At 40.9% G+C, this 18927-nt stretch overlaps 1 protein-coding gene across 1 annotated transcript; it reads left to right on the top strand.

Annotated features, from left to right (window-relative positions):
• Nucleotides 1-699: 699 nt before the first annotated feature.
• Nucleotides 700-16778, top strand: LOC125121936 (ankyrin repeat domain-containing protein 26-like). Its single transcript, XM_047770228.1, has 7 exons — nucleotides 700-942; nucleotides 1144-1250; nucleotides 3765-3903; nucleotides 6368-6441; nucleotides 8134-8167; nucleotides 10214-10283; nucleotides 16701-16778. Exons 3-7 carry the CDS (start codon nucleotides 3836-3838, stop codon nucleotides 16776-16778), a joined length of 324 nt encoding a protein of 107 aa, XP_047626184.1. The 5' UTR covers nucleotides 700-942; nucleotides 1144-1250; nucleotides 3765-3835.
• Nucleotides 16779-18927: the final 2149 nt, after the last annotated feature.

Below are 18927 nucleotides of genomic sequence, written 5' to 3'. Positions count from 1 at the left end.
GCATGCTGTTTTACTGATCTGAAATAATTGTGTTTGCAAAATAACAGTAGTAGTGATAATTACACTAGTATTGTTTAACAATGACCAAGCTGGTATCTGTGCAAGGATCTGCTCTAAATGCTTTACATAGCTTCTCATTTAAGCATCACTGTGGTGTCCTGTGCAATAAGTACTGCTTTAGCCACATTTTGTTGATGAGGAAATGAGGGTGCAGAAAGGCTACGTGACAGCTGAGAAGTTACAGAGTTCAAGTAGAATTCAAACCCAGGTTGAGCTGAATCTCAAGGTGATGTTCTTTATCTTCAAAGAGGTTGTTCTTTCATTAAAGTGCTGAGTATTAAGAGATAAGCAGTGTTCTTGCTCCAGAAGAAAACGAAGTCTGTGTCTTCAAGAGATAGGAACAGCATGTTACCAAATGTTTACAGTAATGTGAATCGCTGTATGTTTTGAAAGAGTACACTCCAGCTTCCTAAGACGTCCTCTCACTTTCCTTTCGTAGGACTGCTCTCCATTTGGCCTGTGCCAATGGCCATCCGGCAGTGGTATCTCTCCTAGTAGAGAGGAAATGCCAGCTGAACCTCTGTGACAATGAGAACAGGACAGCACTGATGAAGGTATGGAGTGGCCAACCGTGTCCCCGGGAGATGGATGTGATTTCATGACTTCGAGTCAAAAGGAGTTTATCTCATTTAAATCTGAGGAGTTGGTGAAACTTGTGAACGGTTCCTTTGAATTTACCATCTGTTTCTTGGCATAATACTGACAAGGCCACCCAGTGCTGGGAAGAAGAATGTGCAAATATTCTTCTGGAACATGGTGCTGACCCAAATGTCATGGACATCAGTGGCGACACTGCCCTCCGCTATGCTGCCTTTGATCAGAGTATCTCCATGGCAGCAAAGCTGCTTTCACACAGCTGCCAACATTGAGGCCAAAAACAAGGTGTGGCTCACCTAACTTCCTTTTGTTAAATACTAGTTGTTGGTTTTTTTTTATTTTCAGTGTTTCATTGATAATATGTATGCTGAATACTACCCCTCAGACCCTGTTACTGTGGATACTGGGGAATCTTTTCTACATTTTTAAATTCAGTTTAGAAAAATGTAATGTTGCACAATGTAAACTGTCTTTGCTGTTTCGCAGGACGGCCTTACACCGCTCTTGCTTACTGTCAGTGAAAACCAACAGCAAACGTTGGAATTTCTAATAAAGAATGGCGCAGATGTCCATGTGACTGATAAGAAGAAAAGGTACTGTAGTCTGATCTTTAAAATCAAACAAACAAACAACAAAAATCTTGGTGCTGTTTTAGAATGGTAACAGAAAAGATTAAATTAGTAGGAAGTAGATTAAGTTATACTTAAGACATCAAGAGTTAGGTAGAAAAGCAGTTATTCTGAGAGGTATCATGAACATCAGGATAGAGCAGGGTTTTGTATTCCTTTATGATAGCGACGAATGTCACCTGCAGCCTGATTTTTCTTTTGGTCGTATGATCATATATCAGCTAAGGAATGTCATACTGGTTGTATTAGTTTTATCAAGTATGGACTCTAATTTTTAATTTACACAGCATTGATTTCTTAATTCTTTCATCAAATTCTTTTAACCCCTGCTTTGAATATGTTTTTCCTTAACAGATGCATGGTAAACATGAAGGTGTTGGTTTTGTCTTTTTTATTTTTATTTTTTTTTACCACACCTTTGGCATGCTGTGTTCCCAGGCCAGGCATCAAAACCTGCGCCTGAGCTATAGCCAGAGCCAGTGCAGTGACAATGCCAGATTCTTAACCCGCTGAGCCACAAGGGAACTCCTGAGTGTGGCATTTGAATGACTCTTTGCTTAACATTGCTTTCTTTGAAGAATACTAATTTTTTTTCTTAGTTTTAATGACTTTCATTTTTTTTCCATTTTAGCTGGTTCACAGTGTTCTGTCAGCTTTCTACCGTACAGCAACGTGATTCAGCCACACATACATATATATACATTCTTTTTTCTCACATTATCATGTTCCAGCATAAGTGACTAGATACAGTTCCCAGTGCTATACAGCAGGATCTCTTTGCTTATCCATTCCAAAGGCCATAGTTTGCATCTATTAATGCAGAATACTGATGGTATTAGATTATTCTAAGTAATCAGTGCTACCGGGTAGTATGGATGCCTCAGTTTTTATTTTTCCCATTTCTAGTATCTTTTGGTGTTTTTCTTTTTAATTGATATGGTTAGAAGGGAGAAGTTAGCTTGGATTGAATAACTATTTCTCTTACTGAAGGCAAGTCATCGGTGGGTGATGAAGAGGAAAGAGATGGGCTTTGGATTGAGACTGGGTGTACTTGCTGGCCTTCCTGCTTGTTAGGTGTATGACCTTGGGAACAGTGCTTACTATCAATGACCATGTTTCCTGATATGAAAAGGGAGGATGTTCATATATCCTCCAAGGGCTATTGTATGTAAGAAAGATTCACTGTATAGTATTTAATTTAGTGCCTAACACGTATTTACTTGTTTCCTTAACGGTAACCGTGCCTGTTTTTGTTGGCATTATTATTAGTAAGTATTGTTTTTTTTTGTCTTTTTTTGGTTTTTTTGTTTTTTTGTTATTGTTGTTGTTGTTGCTATTTCTTGGGCCGCTCCCGCGGCATATGGAGGTTCCCAGACCAGGGGTCGAATCGGAGCTGTAGCCACCGGCCTACACCAGAGCCACAGCAACGCGGGATCCGAGCCGCGTCTGCAACCTACACCACAGCTCACGGCAACGCCGGGTCGTTAACCCACTGAGCAAGGGCAGGGACCGAACCCTCAACCTCATGGTTCCTAGTCGGATTCGTTAACCACTGCGCCACGACGGGAACTCCTAGTAAGTATTGTTTTAAGCCTGCAAATGGCTTTTCCTTAAACGGACCTCTAGCTGATTTTGAAGAACAACATATCAGACTAAGGAAGAAATGGCGAATTCACCCTTTCAATACTTACTGTAGATAAAGTGGCCCCAGCATAATTTCCTGTTCATCAAAATTTATTTTTTAATTGAATTTTATTTTTCTTTGTATGGCTGCAGCTGTGGCATATGGAAATTTCCAGGCCAGGGGTCGAATTAGAACTGCAGCTGAGGCCTACACTTCAGCCACAGCAGCACTGGATCCGAGCCTCATTGGCAAGCTGTGCCCTAGCTTGCAGCAGCAGTATACCCCGAACTCACTGAGTGAAGCCAGGGAGTAAACCCGCATCCTCACCAAGACAGTGTTGGGGCCTTAACCCACTGAGCCACAACGAGAACTCCAATCAAGGATTTTCATCTAGCAGCTTCTAGCACATGCTCTCCAAGTTTGGCAGGAGGCTTCTATTTTTTTTTTTTTTTTGTCTTTTTGCTATTTCTTGGGCCGCTCCCGCGGCATATGGAGGTTCCCAGGCTAGGGGTCGAATCGGAGCTGTAGCCACCGGCCTACGCCAGAGCCACAGCAACTGCGGGATCCGAGCCGCGTCTGCAACCTACACCACAGCTCAAGGCAACGCCGGGTCGTTAACCCACTGAGCAGGGGCAGGGACCGAACCCGCAACCTCATGGTTAACCACTGCGCCACGACGGGAACTCCTATTTTTGTCCCTTCTTTCTAGCCTTGGAGGGAATTTACAAAGATGAACCTTTGAGCATGTAAATGGTCAATTTGGCACGATAGGCAAGATTTTAACTTGGTAAAACATATCAAATTAGCTGTTTAAGTAAGTTAACTAAAGCTCCTAAATCTCTCTGTTATTTTAGAACAGCTCTCATGCTTGCTCTAATGTATAAATCAACAGCTACAGTGAAGCTTCTTCTTGAGCAAGGGGTTGATGTCTACGCTGGGGATATCCACAGGACAGACTGCAGAAGACTATGCTCTTCTCAGTGGTCTTCCTGCGTAAGTCTTTACATTAAGATGCCTGCTACCCCTAAACAGAGGTTGGAAATAATTGAACAGTTCCTTGTTGCATGGCAGGTGAGAGTAGGGGTGAGAGTTGGCTGCAGGTGGTTTGGGAATGCCGGAGAGACCTTCCACATCATCAGCTGGAAACCAGGACAAAGGCCAGACTAGTTCAAGGATATAGCCTGGGAACAGGACTCGTAATCCCATAACTTTGGAGACCTTTCTCCTCAGGGAATACATTGTCCATCTCATTCCAAGTGTAACTCCTATGCCTGGAGCACAAATAGTGTCACGCCTCTGATTTTTCTAACTGGCTATTTGGGTTGTGTGTTTAGTTGAGCAGAAAATCCTGTTTTTTTCCCTTGGGGGCTTCCTTCTGTACTCTCCCTCTTGATGTTCCCAGGAACCTAGGGGATTCCCTCAGATCAAAGAGACAGTCCTCTTTTACAGTCATTAGGAGTGTAAAAAAGAGTGTTCTGACCATTCCGGTTTTCCCATTGATTCTGTTACTGCACAATTGCTTCTAAAACTGGCCTTTACTGGGTATCCTTGGTGGCTGGATCTCTGGAGTCTGGATGTTGCTCTGTGCAGACCTTGAATAGAATCATTTTAAAGGAAAAAAGAAAGAAAGAAACCCATCCTGCAGCCGGGTCGTGATTGACCTTTGCTCCCAGGATGCCCTTGCTGAAAGAGACCTCAGTCTTCCTGGTGACCCACACTTAGACTGCAAAGTGACAGCTTTTTTAGTTGTCCCACATATGCTTGTTGCTCAACCACTGTTCCATAGCACCAGCACCCAGTCCTAGCAGCTGGGCCTCCTAGCTTTAGCCATGCACAGCCTGCCCCCCCACCCCATGCCTTATGTGGAGCCCACATCCTGGCCCAGATCTTCATGAGGCGTTACCTTTGAGGCTTTTATTTGTCTTTCCTCCTGGCAGATGTTACTGGGGACCATTTGGGGCGGTCAGAGAGGTTCCAGTAGATGCTACAGGAAGGGATCAGACTTTCTTCTCCGTTGGTGCTAGACCTGAACCTCATGGCTGCTTTATGTCCTGGGGAGCACCTTTCTTAGAGTGTGGAAGGTCCCATATCATCCTTCCCAGACTAGTAGGTGCCAAATGGCCAGAGAGTCCATAGTTAAGGTTGGCCCCTCACGTGATCTGTTTTCCACAATGATGAAAATCTTCCAAATGATTTTACATCTGCCTCAACCTTCAAAATATTTTCAGATTCTGCCTCATTCTTGTGAAGAAGCCATCCGCCAGAAATCCCTGAATCGCAAATGAGTTAGTTGGCCTTGCCAGAGGTTGGCCCTGTCCACGACTCCTCCGTTTCCAGCCTAAATGTAGGGTTATGTCTTCCGCATGAATTGGAGATGAACATGGAGATTAAGCATCATTCTAATATAGATCTCCTGGGTCAGAGTTTGAGTTGGTAGAGAGGAGACAGTAGTGGTCCAAGCCATGTCCTGACTTCTCTTAGTTTTCTGCGCTTGGTGTGATTGGCTGCAATAATGGCAGACCATGATGTTATCTAATGAAATGAGGACATATGTTTATAGATAAATTTACTTACAGATTATCTAAAAGCTGAGATTCCCTAAATTGCAGTCCACAAAGAGAGAACAGCTAATCCCCATAATTAGTAACATTTTCTGAAAACGACAAATGTCAAGATGTTAAAACTAGGAAAAAACACACATCGCTTTTATTGGGGATTCCAAAATACCGCTAACGATAAAGTTCAAGATGCAATTCCTCCGTTTTTTTCATCTTTCTCTGAGTGTTTGGGGGGAATAGTTTTTTGTGTGTGTCTTTTAGGGCCATACCTGCAGCATATGGATGTTCCCAGGCTAGGGGTCAAATGAGAGCTGTAGCCACCAGCCTACATCATAGCCACAGCAGTGTGGGATCCCAGCTGTGTCTGTGACCTATACCACAACTCATGGCAGTGCTGGATACTTAACCCACTGCATCCTCATGGCTACTAGTTAGATTCTCTTCTGCTGTGCCATGAAGGGCCCTCTAGGGCGGAATATTATCTTATTCAAATTCTACTAATACCCTTGTGAACTAAGGCAGTAAGACCCCGCTTTTATAGAGGAAGACTTTGAGTTGAAGAGAAGCAACTTTTCCAGGGACAGATAAGTGTTGGTTATAGAAGTAGGATTTCTGAGGTCAAGATACTTTCTTTATGTCAGGATCCCCTAGTTAATGTACTGATCTTTACTGCCCTCAAATCATGCCCACTTCACTTTCCTTTTTTTTTTTTGATCCTTTAATTATATGCTACATAAAAATTGTGTAGAAGTTACAAATTTGAAGTGTATGGGGCAGCTGAAGTTTTGACATGAGTTCTGATACTGTCTGAAATACTCTTTAAGAATTTAATATATTTGATCATCGTTTTTCATTTAGTATTAAAATAGTAATATTATTTATTATATTTTTATACATAGCAATCACAAGCTGGTTTCTGAATATAAAGAAAGAAGGCTACTACGTGAAAGTCCTTCTCTAAATGGCAACTCAGGTAATACTTGTGATGGTGAATTACTCCTAGTGATCCCACCATAGATAAAGTAAGAGTAAGGAAGTTTTGATAGTGAAAGAACAATGCACCATACATTGTGCAAATTGCATGTGTATTCTTATTTTTTAAATTAATTTCTAAAGAGTCTAGTGTTCAGAATTCTGTAAGGAATCAATTGCAGGTCATTGAACATCAAAGACAGTGTTGTCGGAAAAGAAATGCATTCATTTAACTGGCTCCTAAAAACCCATATTATATCTTTGTGTAAATAAGAGGAAAGATTTTGTTTCCTTTTTATGGCCATACCTGCGGCATATGGACGTTCCTGAGCTAGGGGTTGAATTGGAGCTGCAGCTTTGGCCTAAGCCTCAGCCATGGCATTACCATAGTCGACCAGCACCTGGTAACTATGCCCCACCTTGTGGCAACACTGGAATGGTAACCCACTGAGCAAGGCCTGGGATCAAGGCCACATCCTAACAGAGACAACATCGGATCCTTAATTGGTTGTCACAATTGGAACGCCGATGAAAAAGATAATAATAATTCATGGCTGCACCTGCTGCATATGGAAGTTCCCGGGCCAGGGATTGAATCCAAGCCACACCTGCAGTAATGCCAGATCCTTTAACCCACTGTGCCAGGCTGAGAATTGGACCTGCACCTCCACAGTACCCCGAGCTGCTGCAGTTGGATTCCTAACCCACTGCACCACAGTGGAAACTCCTGAAAGAGAAAAAAAAGTTCTAAATTAGTATGTTGTATTCCCTCTATAATCACATTGTAACGAATCGGTCTTGTTATAAAAATGGCTCTTTGATTTTTACAACAAATGGATTACATTTAGTAAGTGAGTGTTAGTAAATGAGTGTTGGTGATTAGTTTCACTGCAAAAGTTACCATGTCTAAAATTGGGAACTCAGCGATTCCTTCCAGTAATACAGGAAGCAGCAGCAGCATATAATGCTTAATGTTGTCTATTTTAAAAATAAAATAAAGATTGTCTTTGAAGTATACGGATGACCCAGTTTTGATTCACATTTGCTAAAATCCCTGTGTATGTTTTAATGATAAACCAAAAAGTCATCACCAAAAGTCTAGTGTCCAGCCCTCACCATCCAGTTGAGCCCCTCTCCCTATTTTATCTCCTCCATGCCCCTTTCAAGAGATGGTATTTCATAAAACTGAAATCACAAAGTCTTTGCTACCTGCCTTGCAATTAGAAGAGGGACAGAAAGAGTTTGTTTCCTAGGTTTTGCCATGCTCTCAAATGCAGTGCCTGTAGCCCAGACTTCCTTGTGAGAGGGTGTTTTCATCCTCAACTGAAGAGCTGGAGAAGTTGTGTTATGTCACAGCAAAATATGTGTGTGCGCTTCCAACTTGTCCAAGTGCTGCAAGTCCAGAAATATGCTGCTATTTAGGCTGCTGTTGTCAGTTTATGACACTGATTCTACTAATGGTATCTTTTTCTGTCAGTCTCCTAGAGTTTGGTTAGGATTATGGCCATTGTAAATAGCTGTTCATTTTTAGGTATCAAATTTTGATACATACCACTCTTTTATTTTGCATTCATTGCCTATCTGTAATATGATTGATATTCACCCCAGTGTAGTTTCCAGGTGTGGTCCCAAAGGAACACGTTTTAACAAAACATCAGTTTTAAAATGTCTTTTACTTTTTTTTTTTTAATAGTGTGTGAGAGTTCTGAAGAAGACTCTTTAAGCAGGTAGGATGTTATGGATTTTTTTAAACTAAAAGGTTCACTAAGGGAACACAGAGAAAAGAAGCTAACATCTTTTGTTACCTCATAAGACTCATCACAACTGCTTTGCAAAGTGACTGTTCTAGTATAGTCTATGTTTCATTAATTAGGTGACTGGGGTTTAAGGAGGTTGAATAATTATCCTATGCTTCTCTAGTTAAGAAGTAGCTGACCTGTGATTTGACCATCAGCCTGCTGGCTCCCAGACCCACTTTCTCAACCCTCAGTAGAGATTGAGAAATCCATGCAGCACCAGGGTTAAGAGCCTCATCAGATCAACTCTGAAAGTCAAACCTAGTGATGTATTAACTCTGATTCCGAGTTTTCCTAAGAAGCCTGGTTAGTCTCAGTCTTTGTCCTGATGTATTTTGATAGTCGCCGTGGTGACTAGTACGTTGTTTTTACCATTAAAGTGTTAGGGCAGAATCTAGGTATCTGTGGCCACAGAACCATAGGCTTTTACACAGGCAAGGCCTTATTAGGCAAGTTTCCTTAGTTATCAAGATCTCGACTCACCTTAAGATGAATTTTGTTAATAGGAGGAGCGTGTCTATGTATATAGACTGTGTTAGGTTAATTAAATTCAACATTTATAGAGAGCCTATTTCTAATTGATTTCTCAAAGTACTGACTTGCAAACCTGGTTTTCCCTTCAGGCTAGAGTCTCTTTTCTTCTTACAAATGAGTCACAGACCTCAGTTGGCTCGCTGGCACCATGCCTGTATTGGGAGTGGATGACTGAGGCTCCGGTTAGTCTGTTTGCCAGAAGCAGGGAACTAGAGGCTCCTACTCATGGTCATTTGAACCCATCCTTGTTATAGAAATCCTTGCCTTCTTAAGGCTGAAACCTTAAAGACTGGAGACGGACCTCGAGCCCAGCAGAAGAGTGATCTGGGAGAGGAGCCTGTAGGAAGGAAGATACATAGCGATACACAAGAAATAGGGGCATAGCTATCCGGACTCCATTTTTACAGTCCTCTCTTTCCTTGGGTCTCTGAGTGCCTGGGAGGCTTTTGAAGAGCTAGCTAGTTTATGTGGACCTGAACCACCAGGGCCTGTATAGGAAAAATAATTAGACTTTATAATTTTTAAAGATTCATCTCTCTGGGAATAGGTTAGCATATAAATTAAGCCTATGCATTTGTTCTCCGACTTTTCATTTTTCAGCCACACCCTCCGCCTATGGGAGTTCCAGAGTCAGGGTTTGAATCCGAGCCATAGCTGCTCCCTATGCAACAGCTGTAGCAATGCTGGATCCTTAACCCCATGGGCAAAAGGGGGAGCTCCTTTCGTTGACTTTTGTATATTTGACTTGCACACATTTCAGGAAACTCCCTGTCTTAGAGTAAAGGGAAGGCATGGGGCCTTCTTGATAAGTTTTTTCCCTGCCGAAGGACAAAGATTGCCTTTTTTGACAGACACAGATTGGTCTTTGAACCAGGGGCAGACAATAGAAAAGGAACATTGCATCTTTCCACCTTGTTTGAGGTCAAGTTCGTTCTAGTTGAAGTAAACAAACTTTATGTCACTCATGAATTGGATTTTCACCCCAGTGTTAGGACATTTGGTGAAAACAAATGATTCCCAGGTTCTGCTAGTATATTGGTTTTCACTCTTTGCTATGGAAATTAAGAACGGGTCGTTACTAGATATTTCACAGGTTGGGAGAAGTGGAATCAGAAATTGGTAACTAAAAGATGTTTTAAAACAGAAGCCAAATTTTAATTATGTTGGGAACATCATTTAATCCATAGATGGCCAATCTTTAACTTACTATTTTTGTTGTTGTTGTTTAAAGAAATGAACTCAACTCTACCCACTATTCTGTGATAATCTGTGTAGGAAAAGAATGTGAAAAAGAATGGATATGTGTATATGTATAACTGAATCACTTTGCTGTACAGCAGACATTGCCACAAGTTTGTAAATCACCTACACTTCAATTAAATATAACAAATAAGGGGGAAAAAAGAAACTCACTCACTTTTCTTGTATCTATTTGCTCTGAAGGTTTTCCAACAAACCTGGTGCTGATGATCCATGGCCTACATCAGACAAAGTCCTTGATTTTGATGCCAAGGTACAGTGCTCTCTGTAAATTAGTTTCCCTGCTGAATTTAATTTTGTGTGGCATTTACTCTGTAAAATTGAACGGTGTTCTACCTATCATTACTTTATGTTTGTAATGGAAAGTTGGTTAGAGCAAATCATTTTATAAGTGTGACCAATTGAGGGTTTTTGTGTGCTTGTTTGTTTTTATTTTGTTTTGTTTTTTCCTTTGGTAGGTGGGGTAAAGAAAAAAGAAAGCTGGAAAATATATAGTGACAGGAGAGTTGTTTGGGGAAAAGCTTGCCCACAATAGAGGAAAGATGAGATTTCCTCAAGGAGAAGGATTGTTACTATGACTTGGAAACCAGACTGACATGAGTTTTATAATAGTCATGCCTAAATGAAATCTTTAGTGGGTACAATTACTTGTTGTAATAAATATGGACTCTTCCTGGAGCCTTTTAGTTTCAAAATTATACAGCATGTATCATTCAGGTTTGTTTGTTCGTTTGTTTTTTCTCCCCCTTGGACACGTTTTATGTTAGTATCCAAAGAGTTGTTAGGAGATTGTTTGTCTGTGTTTTGCTCCACTTCTGTCTTTGGTTCCGCATTAAGACTAAAAGAATGGAGTTCCCTGGGGGCCTAGCAGTTAAGGATTTTGCATGGTCACTGCTGTGGTTCAAGTTTGATACCTGGCCCAGGAACTTCAGCCTGCTGAACTTCCACAGGTTGTGAATGTGGCCAAAGTTGTAATTTTTTTTTTTTAAGACTAATAACATAGTTGAAATGGTGGAAATTTAGACATTAAAATTCCATGTCTCAAAATCTGTATTTAATATAAAGGGATTCCATTTTATTTTCCAAATCTTTCCATTAAGAGAATATTCAAAATTCTTTTTCTAACTGATGAATACATGTTTTTCTGAAATAACAACCAGTTCTAGAAGCAGAGTGTCTTAGCAATCATGTGGTACACCTTACAACTTCAGAATTTTTTGGATTGTAGCTTTTACAAGTATCTACTGACAGTCCTTGTGTCACATTGTAAAATTTCAGATTTCAGAGATTTTTGTATTATAGTTATGTCAATATTTGTTTTCAAGCCCCTGCCTCAGTATAAACTGCTAGAGATTGGAAACATAATTGTCTGCCTCCTGGAACACCCAGAATAAGGTCTTGGAGTTCCCGTTGTGGCACAGCAGAGATGAATCCAACCAGGAACCAAGAGGTTGCGGGTTTGATCCCTGGCCTTGCTCATTGGGTTAAGGATCTGGTGTCACCGTGAGCTGTGCTGTGGGTCACAGAGGTAACTCGGATCTGGCATTGCTGTGGCTGTGGTGTAGGCCAGTGGTTGTAGGTCCATTTCAATCCCTACCCTGGGAATGTGCATATGCTGCACAGGTGTGGCCCTAAAAAGCAAAAAAAAAAAAAAAAAGGTCTTGAAAGTAAGAAGCATTTTAATATTTTTTGAATGGGAATGAGTCCATAGACAGATGGAATTTTGTATCATGTTACAGGTAACTTAATATGCATAATATATCATAATTAAATCCATTTGAATTCTGAAAATATGACTTCAAATTTATACTCCATTTTAATGTTTACAGTGTCTAAGTTCGGTTGAGTTATGTTGCGGAAGTATGACATAAATAGCAAGGAAATAAATAAGAAATATGTGACAAATGAAAAAACGGTTACACTTCTTTCTCTTATCAAATTTATTTCGAATGAAGAATTTTGGGCCCTTCTGCCTCTTGTGGTGTCTACCTTACCGCTTGGTGAAAACTTAACTTACTTAACTACTTTTATCTTACTGTTTGGTATGATCTAAGTAGGTGTTTTCAATCTTTTGAGAATAAGAAGAAAGGAAATAAATAATCATTTTATCTAGTCTTTTGACTATTGTGATCTCTAATTATGTACTTTAGGTTCTTAATCTCTACTCATTACATGAAAAAAATTTTGAGCTGCAACACTCTCAGAGAAAAACAAATATATAGAGGTTTTCTCTGGAGAGTTCTGATTTATTTTTTCCTAATAATATCTGCCCATAATGGACACATATGCACATGTCAAATGAATGAAAACACAACGTATGCTTTTTTTTCTACTATAAAGTACTTGTTAATATAAAATCACAGGATGGAAAAATTACTAGCAGAGTATACATAATTATCTCTGGAAGAGAATTTTTTACTTTCAGAAAATCACCAGCAAGAGGTACCTTTCATGTTATTTTGAGAAACTTGATTAACTTCAGTATTTCTAGTTGTTAAACTAACATGTAGATTCTTTCCTGTCTCAAACTCAGAAATCATGGCAAGTTGGTGTTTCAGTTCCTTTGTTCTTTCCTCACGTGAACCCTAGGTCCTATTTGATCATCATAAATGTATTTGAAAACTCGTAGATCTTTAGCTTGATAATGATAGTTTTCCTAAATTACTTACTGGATCATTTCTCCAACCTTTTCACTGCCATTCTGTATGGCATAGATAGGAATGTGGAATTCATAGTGTGCTGATCTGAGGAGAATTATAAAAAGTGTGAATTTTCAAACAGAGTTTGGTATTTGTGTCATGCGTGAGAGTAGTACTAAAATGTCCCATAAATCCACCCATAATCACATAAGCATTTACAATTTACAAGTGGTCTTTTAGAATCTTTTTTTTTTTTTCAAGTCTTTTGTCTTTTTAGGACCGCCCCTGTGCCATATTGAGGTTCCGAGGCTAGGGGTGGAGAGGGAGCTGTAGCCGCTGGCCTGTGCCACACCACAGCAACACAGGATCCGAATCGTGTCTGCGACCTACACCACAGGTCACAGCAACTCCGGATCTTTAACCCACTGAGCAAGGCCAGGGATCAAGCCTGCATCCTCATGGATGCCAGTCAGATTCCTTTCTGCTGAGCAATGATGAGAAATCCAAGATTAATTTTTATTTTATTCATTTATTTATTTTTGTCTTTTTGCTATTTCTTGGGCCGCTCCCACAGCAGATGGAGGTTCCCAGGCTAGGGGTCGAATTGGAGCTGTAGCCCCCAGCCTACACCAGAGCCACAGCAACTCGGGATCCGAGCCGCGTCTGCAACCTACACCACAGCTCACGGCAACGCCGGATCGTTAACCCACTGAGCAAGGGCAGGGACCGAACCCGCAACCTCATGGTTCCTAGTCGGATTCGTTAACCACTGCGCCACGACGGGAACTCCCAAGATTAATTTTTAAAAAGGGTATTCTTATAGCATCTAAAGTTGGTGTTTTTACAATTAAATCTTTTCTTTAAAGTTAAAAATGCTTATTACTATAATATCCCAGAAATGAATATTTGCATATGTTTATGAAAGGGTATGTTATATATCCTTGAAAGAAATGTTGAAATATATATTTGAAAAATTGAATTTCAATAGTTTTCTTCTTTTGCTCTTGTTTTATTTTCAAACTTTCAGAATCCTGTGTGTTTGCGGTATTTAATTAGACCACGTTAGTATATTTGGCAGGTATTTATCTTAACATCATATGCTTTTCCTGAAAAAGTTTGTCTATTTCTATGCCAAATGTATTCATCCAGACCCTTCTTTTAAGTCCCCTGAGTGCCTTAAGTTTGTAATGCCCCAAACTGATGACCTTGTTCCTTTATTATATATAAACTTGGTAACCAACAAGGATCTACTGTATATCAGAGGGAACTGTACTCAATATTTTGTAATAACCTATAATGGAGAAAAAATCTGAAAAAGGAATGTATCTATAAAACGGAATCACTTTGCTGTAACCTTGAAACTCATACAACGTTCTAATTAACTATACTTCAATTGACAAAAAGCCTTTGGGAGTTCGGGCAGTGCCACAACGGGAACATCGGTGTCTGGGGAGCCCTGGGACGCAACTTGGGTCCCTGGCCGGGCACAGTGGGTTAAGGATCCGGTGTGGTAGCCGTGGCATATTGAGACTCAGATATGATCCTTGGCTCTGGAACTCCGTATGCCAAGGGGGAGCCAAAGAAGAAAAGAAGAAGAAAGGCAAAGAATAGAAGACTTTGTCCCTGACTCTTTCCTGCTTCTTTGCACGTATTTCTGTCGTCCGTTTTCCCCTTCCTAGTAAAGAGGATCATGGAAACACTGAAGCAAGAAAAATCCTGGACTCCAACCCTCCCTGAAATCACTCTATCCATTTACTCACCAAGTTCAGTATTTTCTACCTGCCTACATGTTTTTCATATCTTCTTTCCATCACTTACTTTCTCACCTATAATTTTGGAATACTCTTTTTCTGGTTTTGCTTCCCTGATGGTCAACTTGGCTGTTTCTCAGCATTGCTGCCAGACTCACCATTCTACAATGTATTTGTGATGATGTAACTCCCCTACGTATCTGTGGATTCCCATCGCAAAAAGGAGGAAGTTCGTGATACCCGCTCCTTTCAGTTTGGTTCTGATCCTTCAGTTTTGTCTCTCCATAGCATTCCCACTAACTGTGTTCTGGTTGTCCACATGACTTGTTCTGTTGTTTCACGCCTTGTCCTTTTGGGCAGGCTGCCTTTTCTAGAATCCCCTTTCTCATCCCCACTCTGCCCCTTGTCTGTCTTCTAAGACACAGCCCTGTCTTGGCAGCATTTCCTGAGCTCCCCAGCTCCAGCTGACTCTTCTCTCCTTTATGCCTTTACTGCAGTCTACGATATTCTGTTAATTTGCAGGATTCTCCTAATGAACCCCCAGTGTGTTACAGCTCAACCAAGAAGTCATAAGGACTCAGTGTGGGTTCAGACTTTAAGTGTATCTAAAATCGAAAGCATTACTGCAGATAAGCCTGTGGCCAAATCTGTGTTACTTTGATATATATGGATATGTAAAAACTCCTAGTGTGATTCAGAGAAAAAAGAGCTTGGGATTGTAATTTTTGGCCACTTCCTCCTTGAAAAGATAGTGCCTTGAGACTTAAAACGGTGATTGCATTTGGATTATCAATTAGATCTAGATCTTCAAGGAACATATCAGGCGAAACAAAAGCATGGCAGTACTAATGAATATGTCGGGTCATGATAACAAGAGTTTGGTGTAGAGATGTTTGAAGAAGTACACACCACTTTGGATAGTCAAAGTAGCATGCATTGAGTACCTCTATGGCAGCATTACCTGTTCTAAGGTGACAGCTCTGAAAAGAGATAAGAAAGGCCTGATCTCTTAGACATAGGCAGCTGCTGCAGAGTGGTACTGCGCCATGCTTGAAGTCCAGAGACACCGTAGCATCCTGGTTCTATCACTTACTCACTTTGGGATCTTGGAAAAGCTTGTCCAACCTCTTGGAGTGTCAGTGACCTTGTTCATAAAAATGGTACTGATTCCTGCCTTTCAGATAAGTGTCATAGATGGATGTGGTAACAAATGTGAAAACACTTTGTGAACTGTAACGGTGGCAGTTAAATAATGTAAGACAGAATGATCACAGTGGCAGAGTTCCTGTTACGGTGTACAGGTTAGGGATTCGGCCTTGTCTCTATGGTGGCACAGGTTTGATCCTCCCCCTGGAAATCCATATGCCTTGGGTATTTCTGAAAAAAGAAAGATCACAGTGGCTATTAGTGGCTTCCTGAATATTGAGGGTATTTTTTTTTGGTTTGAGTATTTTTTTTTTTTTTTTTGCCATGTTTGTAGCATGGGAAAGTTCCCAGGCCAGTGATCAAACCAGTGCTACAGCAGAAACCCAAGCTACAGCGTTAACAAGTCTGATCCTTAACTCGCTGTGCCACAAGGGAACTCCGAGGATACCTTATCAAACCTGAAGGAAACTAAAATGATAGTGGTGTTAAGAATGGGAAAGTTAGAACAGGCGTCTTGATTTCTAACTTGGGCCATGTTAAGTTTCGGTAGACTATGACCCGAAATTTCCTACAGGTAAATATTGCTTTGGTACTTGCGGCCCTCTCAAGATCTTAAGTGTTTTGACCTTAAACAGTTCCTACAATGATCTGTTTATACTCAGCAGGGTTTATGCTCCATGGTTTCTTTTCAGGCCAAGTAAGTTATTTTAAGATTAATTTTTTTTCTACCCTTGGCAATATTTTGAATTTATAGCAGGTGTACTTCTTAAAGACCTTGTTTAGATCTATGTATTTTTAACATATCTCTTCTTTTGGTTGAGATTGAAAAGTAGGGTTATGTGTTAATACTTCGTTGAGATGTGCATGTAAGTCAGTATTTTGTTAGTGAAGGTTTTTCCTCTGGCTTTCCACGGTCTGTTTCCAAAGTCAGTTGCCAAATGAGAACAAAAGATAGTCTTGATCTGGAGAGCATATATATATAAAGTATTCTATTTAAAGGTTTGTGTTTTCCATCCATGCCTCTGTTACATTGAAAGGAGGAAATTAAAAATGTTAAGTAGGAAACCCAGGTACTTTCTTCGAAAGAGATGAGGAAATCCTTATGCAACTCCTTATCGATATTAATTTTAACAGAGTATCTCTGAGAGTCTTCCAGAGAAGTATGCTGATCATTTACCTGGAGCTGCAGGTCAAATAGGTAAAGTAGAGTAAATGGAGAAACAGATGGTAAGAACTGTATTTTGTAAAAAAAGCCATTTGACAAAAGGATGATTTAAGCCAAGTATTTTGATATATTCTTTTTTTCAAAGATTATTCTGTATTGGTGTTCTGTGACTTGCGTGCTTTATTTACTTATTATTTACTTATTTGTTTATTGGCCGCACCTGCAACATAAGGAAGTTCCCAGGCCAAGGAATGAACCTGAGCCACGCAGTGGCAAACCTGAAAGCTGGAACCCTAGGCCACCGGGGAACTCCCTGATATATTCAAATAGCCAAAGAAAAACACCTGTTGAATGCGTAGTAAAGAAAAACACCTGTTGAATGCGTAGTGAAGAAAAAGACCAGAAAGGAAAGGAAGGTGTTTGGCTTCTCAGGTGTCTGTCAGCAACAGTTTAAGTTGAGAGTCCCATTTAAGTAGGTAAATGAGGAACTCCATGGCAGGATGCTTTACAACCTAAGGAAAGTCAGGAAATAGGGAAGAGGAGGAGAGAAATAAAGGATGAATGAGACAGAGATTGCAGGGAGGAAATGAAGGAAAAGGAAGCAGGGGGCTGTGGTGGAAGGCAGCAAAGTGAAATATTTCTTTAGAAAAAGGAAGGGAGGGTATTTGAAATGTGGCATGACTATCCAGCAGCAGAACTTGTCAGAGAAGAACAGCACAATAGTCCCACTCTTACTGTCCTGATGGTTAGAACATGCAAGTCCTTGGTCAAGCGTTGTCATCCACGGGTGGACATGGGCCTCCGTGCTCAACTGTAAATATATACATTAACGTCATAGGAAATGCTGCTGCTTTATGGGATGGTGTCCTGTGGACCAAAAGGAGAGAATTGGAAAGAATAGAACAGGGTGCCTTATGGAGAGATCAAGGAAGCTGTCGCATGGTAAAGAGTCCATTCGCAATGTACAACTTCTAATCCAGATTGAGGTTTCCTGAGGTGTTGCAGTAAGGACCTTGAGGCTAGATTTCAGAAGGATAATTTAAGTGGAAGTAATAGAGAAGCAGACTTAGTATAGACCAGACGTTCTCAAGTTTTAATGGGTGACCTGGCACCTCAGGCAAAGTGTACCTCCCGAGCAGCAGATGTTGGACTCTGCATTTCTAACAAGCTCTCAAGGGATGCCCAGGTCGCTGGATTTCAGGCCACACTCACAGTCTCCAGGGTGTCGTCTTGGATGAGAGAAATGTGAGAGAAAGGCCGTTGGATAGTTGAAGACATGACTTGATGAAGGAAAAGTGTTATTTTGTTTTTCTTTCTTTCTTCCCTTCTTTTTTTGGCCTTGGCCTAGGCCTGGGGAAGTTCCTGGGCCAGGGATGGCACCTGTACCAGAGCAGCGACCCAAGCCACTGCAGCAACAATGCCAGGTCCTTAACCTGCTGGGCCACAGAGAACTCCTGTTTTTGCTTCTGACCATGTTTATAGCCAGAGGGAAGCAAGGAGTTGAAGTGGAAATTATCCATGTAAAATACTAGTGTCCAGCCAGAAGGATAAAAGGCATGGTGGGGATGAGCCATCAAAAGCATGTAAAGGGGGAAGAATGCAGACCACAGATCTAGAGATTGTCTTTGAAGAGGGAAGGACATAGTGAAAGGACGGAGGGAGGAAAGAAAGGCATTAAGTAGACGATTTTGGAGTTACTGAGGAAACTTGAGAGAATACCTTATAAATTGCTTTAGTGTGTTTGCACAGACCTGAAGTAAGATCATCGCTGCTCCAAAGAATACTGGAGAATTGGGGTAAACCACAGCCACTCTTCCTAACTATTTGGCATCAAAGACAAATGCTGTATAGGTATTGATTTTATGGACATAAGCTTCATTTGCCTACGGAAGCATTGGCAATTGTTTTTATTTTTTTCTTATTTATTTTTGTTTTTATTTTTTCGGTCTTTCTGTCTTTTCTAGGGCCACTCCTGCGGCATATGGAGGTTCCCAGGCTGGGCGTCTCTTCGGAGCTACAGCTGCCAGCCTATGCCAGAGCCACAGCAGCACAGGATCCGAGCTGTGTCTCCAACCTACACCACAGCTCACGGCAATGCCGGATCCCCTACCCACTGAGCAAGGCCAGAGATCGAACCCGCAACCTCATGGTTCCTCGTCGGATTCGTTAACCACTGCGCCACGTTGGGAACTCCTG

The sequence above is a fragment of the Phacochoerus africanus genome, chromosome 3 (genome assembly GCF_016906955.1).
Source record: "Phacochoerus africanus isolate WHEZ1 chromosome 3, ROS_Pafr_v1, whole genome shotgun sequence".
In the NCBI taxonomy this organism is placed as follows: Eukaryota; Metazoa; Chordata; class Mammalia; order Artiodactyla; family Suidae; genus Phacochoerus; species Phacochoerus africanus.
This window is presented reverse-complemented; position numbering and strand designations above follow the sequence as displayed.